The following is a 13,509-nucleotide window of genomic DNA, read 5'->3' as shown; positions in this document are numbered from 1 at the left end:
CTATTGTATTTGGTATATTATTGGATAATTTTTGATCTATTTTTAATAATCTATCCAAGAGCAAAGTAGGTATTTTGTAGATATAAGTTGTGTTTCAATTATGACTAATTAGATTTAACCAGCAGAGTGACTATTTTAAAAGTTTTCATTCGCAATCGTGTAAACATCTCTCTACATAAAGCTATTTTGGTTCGGAAATAAACTAATTTCAAGAATAACTTAAAACAGAACCGGATCGAATCGGATTCTTAATTCTTTTTTTTTTCTTTTTTTTGGAAAGAGTCGAAAGGCAATTGAGTTGCGTAGTAATAAAGGAGTCTAGTAAGCGAACGAATCCAAATTCGGGGCAAGCAATTCTCTTGTACCACGTGTTTTATTCATAGAACAACTTCCTGTTGGACCAGAGCGGTATCCCAAGACTTGGTAGATCTGAACTGATGCCTTCTTCCACCCATGCCCACTATACAACGTCAATATCCAGCATAGTTGTCACCCATGGAATATAATGTCAGTGGAGTAGAAAGCTAGATCCTCGATATATCTTCAACTATAAGTGCCACGACTCCAAATTTTCACTCATTTATAGTAGTGGCGACTCCACTTAGACAATGAACATCAACGCAATGCAAGAACTCACCACAGTTACTCTCCTGCTGGGGTTCCTACTTTTGGCCAATCTTTCCTCTCCAAGCCCGCCACCGGACCCGATAGTGTGCTCCTCGGGCACAACAAATTGCACCGTCAGCAACGCCTACGGAACATTCCCCGACCGCTCCACCTGCCGCGCCGCGGCCGCCGTCTTCCCAGCCTCCGAGGAGGAGCTCGTCGCGGCGGTGGCGGACGCCGCTGCTCGCGGGAAGAAGATGAAGGCGGCGACGAGGTACTCTCATAGCATTCCGAAGATAGCTTGCCCCGGAGGGGACGACGGCGTAATCATTAGCACGAGACGCCTCAACCGTATCATAAGCATCGACGCGAACGCGATGACGGCCGTGGTTGAGAGCGGAGTGGTGCTGAAGGATTTGATCGAGGCGGCGGGGAAGGCGGGGCTGGCGCTGCCCTACGCGCCGTATTGGTGGGGATTGACGGTCGGCGGGATGCTGGGGACCGGCGCCCACGGGAGCTCTTTCACGGGGAAGGGGAGCGCCGTGCATGAGTACGCCGTCGGGATTAGGATCGTCACGCCGGCGCCGGCGGAGGAAGGGTATGCGAAGGTTAGGGTGTTGGACGTTACTGACCCTGACATGGATGCGGTTAAGGTTTCTCTTGGGGTTCTTGGAGTCATTTCTCAGGTACATAGTCGTCCAACATCAAGGGTAAATTTTCCTTTAAAAAACATTAGGGGATTTTACCCAACTAAAGTCAACACTCACGTAATTAAAACCATAATCTTTTTATCAGATTTGACTAATATATTCTTTAGAGACAAAGTTACTAGATGAGTTTAAAGGCTTATCCAATTATCTACCATTTTGCTACTAAATAATTATCTTTAAATTTAAAATTTAGATAGTTAAATAGGATAATAAAAAAATAATAGTATCAGTTTGAATATAACCATAAGAAAGTAAATAACATAAATAAAACTATAAGGGAGTGAAGTGAATTTAGACCTAACCACAAGAGGTAAAATATAATTTTTCTCAAAATATTATTATTATCCCTGAATTTTTTTGTCATGATTTAAGTTTAGCTTCGTTCTGATTAGTTATATTTAACTGATATTTCAAATAAGACTACTGACTTTGGTGGGAATTATGATATTTTAAAAATATAGTTGCAATAATGAAAGCTTTTTTTTTTTTTTTTTATCTTTGACAATTATGAAAAAGATTAGCAATAGGTGGTATTTCTATACAACATTGATAGGAACGTAAGGACAATAATATATATATAAATTATTATATTTGAGTGTAATGTTAGAATATAAAGTATAAAATTATTATTCTTTTAACTGCTTAAAGTTTTAAAGTAATTAGTAATTTAACACGGTTTTAGAGCCTGAGGTCCATTCACTAATAAAGCAATAACTAGGATGCAAATAAGCCGAGCCTTAGCGAGCCGGCTCTGACTCAGGCTTGGCTCGAAATTAATTTCAAATCTTCATATTAGGCTCAGGCTCAGGCTCAGCTTGGCTCTTCTCAAGCCAAGCCCGAGCCTGGGCCTGATCGAGGGTGAGGTGGAGCTTAGAGGACGAGGTGGCACAACGACAGCTTGACGAGGCGACACTACAGTGGCTTACCGATGTCGAAAGAGGAGGAGGCGCCAGCACTGCGGTGACTTGGCGCCTTGGAGGAGGACGAGGCAGCACCGTGGCAGCTCGAGGAGATGAGCACGGGTGCCGACTACCGAAGGACGAGAAGGAGGCGGCAGCTTGGCGTCTTGGAGGAGGAGGACAAGTCAGCACCGCTGCAGCTCGAGGAAACGAGCACGGGTGACAAAGTTCTGAACTACCAACTGTCGAAGGAGGGGAGGAGGCGGCAGCTTGGCGTCCTGGCAAAGGAGGATGAGGCGGCACCGCGACAGCTCGAGGAGACGAGCACGGGTGCCGACTACCGTAGGAGTAGGAGGCAGGGATGTGGGATATAAGATTTGGGGATCATGGTTTTTTCACATCTTTTATACCAAGCTTATTGAGTTATAAGCCTAAACGAGCGTGCTCCAGCTCAGGCTTGGCTCGATATTAATTTTGAGCCTGTTTCAGTAGCTCGGGCTCGGCTTAGCTCTAACCGATTCTAGCCCGAGCCAAGCCCGAGCCGCTCGTAAAGCTTGACAACCCTAGCAATAACGATCTCCTTTGCGCGTAACAAGAAAATCGACTGATTATTTTAATTCTTATGGGTAGATATTTAAAAGATAAAGCTGTCATGCAAGTATGCAACAATTCTAGAATTAAAACGAAATTTTTTATGTATAAATTTTAAATTCTTTAATGTTGGCGCTTTTCATTGTATTCATGTTTGCCTCCAACCCTGTTCCTCTCTTAGAAAAACCGAGGCTATGCCACTGACCACTGACCACTGACCACTGACCACTGACTGAACCATCAATCGCTTACTCGATCTATGTCTTTGGTAATTTCAGGTAACACTGGCATTGCAACCATTATTTAAGCGTTCAATTACCTTCTCCGAACGCAGCGATAACAACTTGCAAGAATTAGCCGTCACCTTCGGCAATCAGCATAAGTTTGCCGACATTGCATGGTTTCCTGGCCATCGCAAAGCCCTCTACCGCATCGATGATCGTGTTCCTCTCAATGCATCAGGCAATGGCCTTTTTGATTTCATTGGCTTTCGGTCGACCGCCACATTTGTAACAACAGCCAATAGATTAACAGGTACTATTTTTTATTTTTTTTCTTGGGTTTTTCTATTCTAGGGGAAGAGATTAATATTGAGAATTATAAGAAAAAATGGGGAAATGCTCATACTCTGTCTCGTCAGACTCATCCACTTCTTCTATCCATCTTAATATTCAAATTTGTATCTAGATAGTTTATATGGATATGGGTATGTGCAAAAGAATAGCAACGGAATTAATACGTCGCATATCATTTCATGAAAATTACGGGACAAGAGATTTTTTTTTATACTCTTTATCTGGATCTCTAATCTAACTTTGTATCTATTTGTTGATTGCCTAAATATTTTAGTAATTATACTACCCACAGTTATAGATTTCAAAATAAATATAAATATATCCAATAATCCATCTATATTCATGACTATTTAGCGGACATATAATTAAGTAATATGTTTACTATCCATATTCGTATCTATATCCAAAAAAAATATGGATATAAATGTAATTTTACTACTATCTTAACATTTTCACAATTATTTTTATCATTTTGGAAAGATTGCTCTTTCCATATCATTTCTTTCTTAGCTTTTTATTTACTTATATATTCTCTCGGAGGTTAATATTGGTGTGTATCGTCCCTTAAAAACTCCCCCCTTTTCTTGGATACCCTCAAATATAATTTCTTAAAAATAAAATTATCGTACATATATTTCTCTCAATTGAAAAATAGATTTGCCTCTTCCCTTATTAATTAATAATATTTAAACTTATAGTTGTAATCCACATAAAAACCATAGATTTTGAACTGTACATATACAAATATGAAATCTAAGGTGTTTCCTAGTCCAAAACTAGAAACAAGCTCAAATTTTATAGTACGTGAACCGTACATTTTGCAACTTCTATCTAACCCTACCATGACTAGTTCTAATGATATTTTCTCAACTCAAATGTATGAAGAGGAAGATCTAGAGGCCACTCGCAACAGTGACGGCAAATGCACTGATGCTATTCTGATAAACTCAGCTATCACTCTTGCTGGATATGGCTTAACAAATGATGGTGTTTTATTCACGGGTTATCCAGTGATCGGCTACCAAAATCGAATGCAGGCCTCAGGGGGTTGCATCAGTAGTCCAAAGGATTCGCTCATCACTACTTGCCCTTGGGATCCAAGGATCAAAGGTGAGTTCTTCTACCATACAACCATCAGCATTGCACTCCCTAGAGTTAAGGCATTCATCCTCGATGTCCAAAAATTACGTGATATAAACTCAGAAGCCCTGTGTGGCGTCGAGCTTTACAACGGTATCCTCATGCGGTATGTTAAGGCATCAACCACATACTTAGGTAAACAGGAAGACATGATAGACTTCGACATTACATATTACAGAAGCCATGAGTCGATGGCTCCAAGGCTTTATGAGGATGTGATGGAAGAGATTGAACAAATGGCATTGTTCAAGTACAACGGACTACCGCACTGGGGGAAGAATCGAAATATCGCCTTCGATGGCGTGATCAAGAAGTATGCAAAGAGTGAGGAGTTTCTAAAGGTGAAGGAGAAGTATGATCCTAATGGATTATTTTCTAGTGAGTGGAGTGACCAAGTGCTTGGAATAAAAGGGAAAACAAACATAACAAAGGAGGGGTGTGCGCTAGAAGGATTGTGTATTTGTTCTGAGGATAAACATTGTGCTCCTAGTAAGGGATACTTTTGTCGGTCTGGAAAAGTTTACAAGGATGCAAGAGTGTGCACTTATTTGAAAGTATAAGAAGAATTATATTATAAACTTATTGCTGAAAGATTTGTGTGTGTGTGTCTAATTTCTTTATTTTGTGTATATGTGTGAGTTTGAATGCTTGTTTATGTGTTTGTATTATGTATTATGAAGATATGATTTGTAACATTCCTTTGTTATCTAATAATTTAAACTTTTAGATTAATTCGGTGATCTGATGTGATAATAAAGTCAATAAATTACCAAGGAATGATATATAATAGTGTTAGAATATACCGTTAAAATTTAATATAAGCATGCCCTTTTTTATTTTGAGAGTAATTTTTTTCTTATTCTTGAATATAACTCCTTATTTTAGAACAATAGTTAAACATCATAATAACTATATTTTGGAATATAAATACTATTGTTATGAACCAGATTTAGACATAAGAAAATTATAAATATTTAGATGGTGGTAGCCTTGTAAGTTAGGATTTTAATGGATTTAGTTTCACTTAATCAGAGGTCGGAATGAAATGATATAAATAAAAGAATGGCGCAAGGTTAGAATGGGGCAGAACCGTTAAATATCCGACGTTATGGCCATCGAAGAATGGCAGACGACCATAAGATAGGGTGGCTGCTGAAGAAAGATGGTGGCTAGGGTTTGAAATATCAGAAGGCTTCTACAATTACGATCTATTCCTAGAAAGATAAGGACAATTTAATGACTATATAAAAAAAACAAGACGAAAAGAATAATTTAGTTAAATTTAGATTCATTCAATAATAATTATCAACAAATGTCCAATCCTATTTAAAGAAATAAAATTCTAGCGAAACGGATCCACATTTGGATTATCCGATTTATTTTAAATTTAAAATAACAAGATAAATCTAACTAATTATTTCAAAGTTAACTCGACTCGACTCAACTAAATTAACTTAGACTCCCATGATTGAATTATAATATTCCACAATGCTTCCAACACCTTATTGCAAGGTGACTAGTACGCAAACTAGATCTTCCAGTTTATGTCAAGCTCGTTGGCCCGCGGATCAAAATGCAGCTATGACTCAATTAGCTTATGTGGGTTCATCAGATTGTTCCACCAGTTGTTGTTGGGATTGAACTCAGGCTCCGGGTCATGTACACAAGTCCCAAAATAGTTCACGCGAGGTGGTTGAGTTGAATCAAGAAAATTTAGCATGCATTGAAATACGTGCACTTCATCTCTCCTACTCAATAGCCGAAAGCCTAAATCTAGGGTTAAAATTATCTTGGTCTAGCAGCGCTGTTGTGGGCTGCATGGGCACTGGCGATAGCTAGGCAAGGTTTCTCGTCGGTGGTAGTTAGCATCACGCGTGCGATGGTGGTAGCTAAAAACTGAGCTTGGGCTTGTGTTGGTATAATGGTGGCCATGGCATGTTGTCGACGAGTCTTTTGGCCCCTAGCGATTGCGGTTGATGGTCGTAGTCCCACTATTGTGGAGCTGAGGTGGTGATGAGGCTTGTAGAAGCCACCCCGACATGGCCTTGCTCAGGCAATAATGCTACGAGCGTGGCTACCAGGTTTGGCCATGTAGTGGTCTCCGGAGGCTACGATGGCCTCCATTGGATGGCAGTTAGCCTGAGGAGGTTGACTGTGGCCACCGATGGTTGCTGGAATGCAATACCCGTGGCCACGCAACTCGGGTTCGTTGTAGTGAAGAGCATCGTCTATTGCGGCTACCATTGGCCTGGAGGGGGGGTCCTATGGAAGGGACTGGATATGGTCATTTGTGCCGAGAGCGCTTGGATCGCCGCTAGTGGAAGGCCAAAGTTCCGACCACTAGCTTCCACCACAACTAGGTAACACAGTGTCAAGGTTGTCGCTTGAGCTTCTTTGGTGCAGAAAAAGGTGGCTTAGAGGATTTCCACAATAGCTGGGGGAGGAATTTTGATCGCAATTTGGGACTCTCCTCCATCTCTCAGATGGGTGGAATCCTCTAGCCGCTGCTAGTCAGTTTTCGCCATGGGCGACGATATTGGTGGCTATGCTGGGCTAGAAGAATGGCCATCAAGGCTTGGATCACCTTCTCGATCCTCTCGGAGCTCTCTTTAGTTGACTTTATCAACGTCTTTGCCCATGTGGGTGGCGCATCGCCAGCTATAGTGGCAGCGTTGGGGAAACATCCACAATAATAGAGATGAGTTCTTGGTCCTCTAAGATTGCTCCTTCCTCGTTCATCTTCTTTGATCTCGTGCTAACTATTAGACAAGGAAAGTCTGTTCGGATACCAGTGTTATGAACTATATTTGGATCGATATGGACATAAGAAAACTATTAAAAACTTATGTGGTAGTAGCCTTGTGAGTTAAGGTTCTAGTGGCTTTGATTTACCTAAATCGGAGTTCGGGATGAAAAGATATAAATAAAAGAGTGCAGTATCATCAAAACAGTAAATATCCAATGTTGAAGCGGTCGTTAGAGGGTGGCAGATGGCCACAGGTGGTGGTGGACAACTATAAGGTAAGGTGCCTGCTGAAAAAAGATAGTGGCTGGAATTTAAAATATCGGAAGGCTTTTACGATTATAATCTTTCTCTCCTAGAAAGATAAGGATAATCTATAAAAGGTAAAGACGAAAAGAATAATTTAGCCAAATTTAGATTCATTCAACACATATCCAATCCTATTTATAAAAATAAAAATCCTAGCAGATCGCATCTACATACAGATTATCCAATTTATTTAAAATTTAAAATAATAAGATAATATAACTAACTAACTCAAAGTTGACTCGACTCAACTGAATTGACTCGACTCCCATGATTAGATTATAATAATTATTCATCAAAATTACATCTTGTATCACACACTAACTGAATTATCAATTTACCCTTGATATTTATCGATCATCCTACTTTATATCAACTCAAAAAGTATTAATCATAATTTTATAAGAATTAAAATATCTTTTGCTCAACTTTTTTTTTTATTTTATATCACATCAAAAGTAATTATTATATTTTTATTTAAAAAAATATTAGTTCAGAGAGAAATAGTTATTCATAAAATAATTCCTTATTTTAATAATAATAAATAGAAATTGCTACTCTTATTTTTATCCTATTCCACACGTGAACTAGGTTTAGATTATAATATATATTACCATAATTAGTAGTAGAATATTCTCAAAACATTTCCATATATTATCAAAGAAAAATCTTTATTCATAGCACATAAATACATAATGATAATAAGATTTTAATAGTAATTATAATATTTTAGAAAATTTGCATATAACTCTTTTAAAAAAATTATGCTTTACACTTTATATTTTTATTATTTACAAATCGAGCCCTATAATTAAATTAATATGTGCATAAAACACCTTAATCTATTACGTCTGTTAGTTAAACTTAGCTAAACATCTAGGTTAAGTTAATTATACTAAAAAATTATAAAAATACCGGTAACCAAATCATACTAAAGGTATTTTAGTAATTTTAAAAATAAAATATTTCTACTTAATGGAATATTCTTTAGTTGTTAATTCAAATCTTCTCGGGGTGTTTTCTACGTATATTTATTAAAACATATGGTTTGAATTGTATATAGTGAAAATATATGATAAACATCACAATTTTGTTTGAAAAATATGGTGTTATATACAAATTCTCATAATATTTTAAAAGTTTTCAGTAGCAATTATGTAAAAAAAAGGAAAACTTAAAAATAGATTACTCGTAAAACCATTAAAAATAAATTGTTACGCAAATTTATAAGACAATTGAAAAACTCCGTATGGGTAATTTCGATAAACCTATTTCGACTCGGATATAAACTATAGACAAACCTAAATCTATATACAATAGAACCGGTTGAATCAGACTTTGTTTTCTTCTTATCTATTTTTGAAGAAAAGTCCAACAGACGCAATCGAGTATCGTGATATTAAAGGAGTCTAGGAATGTATAAAGCCAAATCCAAGGCAAGCAATTCTATTGTACGACATGTTTAATATATTCTTAGAAGAAAGGTGACTTTTGTCTTATTGACGTATCAACTTCCCATTGGTGGGAAGTTAAAACGTGGCAAGTCCCCGCCGTAGATACTAGCTCTATTAAAGTTTGGCACTGGGATGATTCAGATGTCTAGATCCGACAGCAAAATTTAAAATTATATTTTAAAATTTAAAATATGTAAACTTAGAGAAATTAATCTTTATAAATAATATATAATATATTATTAGTAATATTTACTATTTAAATAAGCAAACTAAAATCTATAAATCATTCAAAATAATATGCGGGTAAACGGATATCCGATATCCGTATCTGAATCAGAAAAATATATCCAACCCATATCCAAATTCATATCCGAATTTTTTTCAAAAACTCTATCCGTATCCGAATCGGATAGAAATTTTCTATTCGAATTCGATCCGAATCGGATCAGACAACGGGTCGGATAGCGGGTCGGATCGGAGTCCGACCCATTTTCACCCTATTTGGCACAGATTTTTCTCTCTTATCTCGGATGAGGGAGGCTTTTTCCCTCGCTACCGCCGGTTAGATTCTACCGCTACCCTGCTTGACCAAAGGTGTTAGCCCTTTTTGTACTTCAAGTTTTCTTTTATCTTAGCTGAGTGCGTACCCTATCCGTCTTTTAAAAATATAAAGTTTGAAACTATTTCTTTTCAAGATTCTTATAGTACAAATTCTAGAAGTTCATCCACACTTAATATAAAAGTTGTAGATAATTATTTCACCGATTTTATCTCATTGGTTTCAAAATAATTGGACACGATTGGTTATCCCTGAAATACCTTTTTTTATCGAAACTACGTTAAACTGAAAGTTTGTAGTTTAAGTAAGAAAATTATGTGACTGGTACTTTGTTTTTCTTCTTATTATTATTATATTACGAATTAGATCTAGATTAATCTGGATACAAAAAGATTATGAAAATTTAAGTGGTGGTAGTCTCATGAGTTAGGGTTCTAATGACCCTGATTTCATCTAAATCAGAAGTCAGGATGAAAAAAATATAAATAAAAGAGTGTAGTAAGGTTAGAATGGGGCAGAACGATAAATATCTGACTTTATGGCGATTATCAGAGCGTGGCGAATGACCGGAAGTAGTGGTCGACGATCGTAAGGTAGGTTCCTCTTAGAATTTTGAATGGAAAGTTGTAGATCATGATATCACTAATTTTATATAATTTGTTTCATAATATTTGTACATTAAATAATTATGTATGAATATTTTTTTTTAAACTGTGCTAAAATTAGATTTTGTAATTTAAGTACGAAAGTTATACGACTCAAATCTTATAATATTTTTCAAGAACTACACATAATTAGAATTCTTAATTTTTTGAATGAAATTCATAGTTAAAGTACAAAATTTATACATAAACTATGAAATTTCATTCCTGCACAATTTTGAAAAAATATTCAGAAAATCATTGATTAAAATCTTTGACATTAAAATCTAGAATTTTTGTATTCAAGGTTTCTTTAGATTTGAAATCTATTTACAGTGAAACTAAGAATTCATAATTTAAGTACAAAATTTATTTACAACATAGATTAAGTTCTTTTTTAAAATATTAATTAAAGAGCTTTTATTTATTTAAACTATTTCTAATTAGTTTCTTACTATATTAATAAATTAAGAGCAATTAGAAAGATTTGTATATAAAAAAATAGAAGGAAATTAGGAGCAGCAAAAAAAGAAAAAAAAAATTAAAAACAAAGAAGAAGAACTAGCAACATCACAAGAAGCAAACGAAGAAGAAAGTGTATGAATCATTTCTCTCTTATATTATGTTATGATCCGATCACATGAGTTAAGTTGAATTAAGTCGAGTCGAGTCAAGTTACTTAGTTTTATCTTATTGTTTTGAAGTTCAAATTAATTAGATAATTTGCATGTGGATCTGATACGCTATGGATTTTACTCCTATAAATAGGAGTGGAGATATGTTGATAATTATCAATCGAAGAAATCTAAGTTTAGCCAAGTTATTATTTTCATCATTATCTTTCATCTAGCTGTTAGATCGCTTTATCTTTCTAGGAGTAGATCATAGCCGTAAAATATCTCAACTTTCTAAACCCTAGTCACCTTTCTCCTTCAACAGCCATCCTACCCTACTGTCGTCCACCACCGCTCATGGTGAGTGGTCGTTCTCCACTCTCTAACGACCGCTGTAATGTCAAATATTTACTGTTCTGTCCTCTCTGACCTATCTCTACTGTCAAATATCTCAACATTATATGCTTTTTTCTATTATTTAATGTAATCTAAGTTTTAACTTTTAGATGAAGAGCCATTAGAACCCTAACTCACGAGGCTATCTCTACTTAATTTTTTTAACTTTTCATCTGATCTATCTCTACCGTTTTATTTTTAACTTTTCATCCCGACCTCTGATTTAGATGAAGAGCCATTAAAACCCTAACTCACGAGGCTATCTCCACTTAAACTTTTTTAATTTTCTTGCGTCCCGATCAAACCAAATCTAATTTGTAAGGCATTGTCCAATAAATATTTAATAAGCATTCAAATGACATAAGGAAAATCTTGGAGGAAATAATAGAAAAAAGCATGCCTGACTCATGACTTTTTGGGCAAAGAATGCATAAAATATCCAATTCCATTAGTACAAATTTCTTTACGCCATAGCCATGTACATTCATTTTTACGTTCACAAGATTGATCAATTTATTTTGAGACATTTTTTATAGTTGGAAAAAGTATTCACAAAATGTATGTAAAAAATAATAATTGTTTGAGAGTGTAAATAAATTATCCTTAAAAGAAACTCAGAATTTTGTCGAGAATTTAAATATAAAATGGAGAGGTTAAATAATAAATATTCATATGTAATAGGGTGTGGATGGTAATAAAAATAAGACACATGGATGTTTAATAACTTTACCTACTTAGAGCATCTCCAACTTAATAGGTCATCTTAGCATTATTATTTTTAATAAAAAATATATGGTTAAAAAACTCTCATTGATATTTTTAAAATAAGATTAATATTTAATAGTTTCAGAAGTAATTTTAAATTACTAATCTTTTAATTAAACGTATCGAAATTATATTACATGTAAACATCGAAATAAACATTACATGTCATTAACTAAAAATATTAAAATTACATTACATAAAATTACCCACCGGTTTCGGTTCCGTAGCCAACAGTTCTGGTTCCGGTTTCATTTTTAATGTATTTTATGTTTGATGTATTTCATATCTAATGTATTTTAATATTTAATATTTATATTGGGAATAATTTTGAGTAATTATATTTTAGGACACATAATTTATTGGACTCATCTTTATAAATAATAAAAAATTTAAAATTTAAATTAACTCAAAAATAATTTAATATTAGACTCATTTTAAAGTCTCAATGAGATCTTTCCAATGATATTATTTTTTGTTAAAAACCGATTAGTAAAATTAATTATATACTCAATTTAACTAACTAAATTATTTAATAAAAATACAAATAAAATTAAAATTATTGAATGTAATTATTGAACGTAATAATTATTGGATTAGAGCTCCGTTAGAACTCAATCGGAGTCCAAATTTAGCTGATTGGAGTTGCTTTTAATATGTTCACACTAAATCTTAGCACTAGTTTCTTTGATACAAGATCAACTAATTAAAATTAGGAGGTCACTAATTAATATTATATAACTAATATAATGGCAATCATAGCCGGAGAAATAAAGAGTAGCGTGGAAGAGAGAAACGGGAGCTAATCTTACAATATAATCACAACCCATTTTGACTAATTCGAAGCATTTCTAGAGTTAACATGTTTTCCCAAAGTCAATGTAGTAGGTCATGGATTTAATATAAATCAAATTAACCAACAAGATTGACTTCCAAAAGTAATCACGATCCCTTATTAGATATTATTGTATATTTAAATATTCTATAGCTATTATATGTCAAAGTGTAGATAACTCCCATCTCTTATTCTAACTTTTGAAGAGAAGTTAAGGAGAAATTCTCCTCTTGAGAAGATAGGAGATAGCACACGTAATTAATTTAATTGGGTATTAATTAATCATGACTATCGATACCAAAACTGATTTGCATATTTGCTTTGACACATAAACATAGGATCACATATTAAACTATTAAAAAATATTAGAATTGCTATTAAAATTTTTTGACTCTTTATCAAATACTATTACGGTTAATTTTTAATTATATATTTCTAAGATTCTTATTAAAATAAATAAACACATATTTTCGTCGGCAATCGTGTAAACATCTCTCTACATAAAACTATTTTGGTTCGGAAATAAACTAATTATAAGACTAATCTAAAATAGAACCGCATGGAATCGGATTCTTATTGTTCTCTTCTTTTCATTGAAAGAGTCGTGGAGGCAATTGAGTGCCGTAGTAATAGAGTCTAGTAAGCGAATGAATCCAAATCCAGGGCAAGCAATTCTGT

At 34.8% G+C, this 13,509-nt stretch overlaps 1 protein-coding gene across 1 annotated transcript; it reads left to right on the top strand.

Annotated features, from left to right (window-relative positions):
- Nucleotides 1–570: 570 nt before the first annotated feature.
- On the top strand, nt 571–5,103 carry LOC140775379 (probable L-gulonolactone oxidase 6). Its single transcript, XM_073118638.1, has 3 exons — nt 571–1,292; nt 3,085–3,340; nt 4,267–5,103. The coding sequence occupies exons 1-3, from the start codon at nt 609–611 to the stop codon at nt 5,079–5,081; spliced, it is 1,755 nt and encodes a 584-aa protein (XP_072974739.1). The 5' UTR covers nt 571–608; the 3' UTR covers nt 5,082–5,103.
- The last annotated feature ends 8,406 nt before the right edge of the window (nt 5,104–13,509 follow it).

Source organism: Typha angustifolia, chromosome 2, assembly GCF_048772165.1.
Source record: "Typha angustifolia cultivar Huaian chromosome 2, ASM4877216v1, whole genome shotgun sequence".
Taxonomy (NCBI): Eukaryota; Viridiplantae; Streptophyta; class Magnoliopsida; order Poales; family Typhaceae; genus Typha; species Typha angustifolia.
The sequence above is the reverse complement of the archived record's forward strand: the minus strand, read 5'-3'. Positions and strand labels throughout refer to the sequence as shown.

Bases quoted from the DNA above. Each gene is read 5' to 3' on its own strand.
- LOC140775379 (XM_073118638.1), top strand. From the start codon at position 609: ATGAACATCAACGCAATGCAAGAACTCACCACAGTTACTCTCCTGCTG. The intron at 1,293-3,084 runs GTACATAGTCGT...TGGTAATTTCAG, and splicing joins TTCTTGGAGTCATTTCTCAG to GTAACACTGGCATTGCAACC. The intron at 3,341-4,266 runs GTACTATTTTTT...AAATGTATGAAG, and splicing joins AACAGCCAATAGATTAACAG to AGGAAGATCTAGAGGCCACT.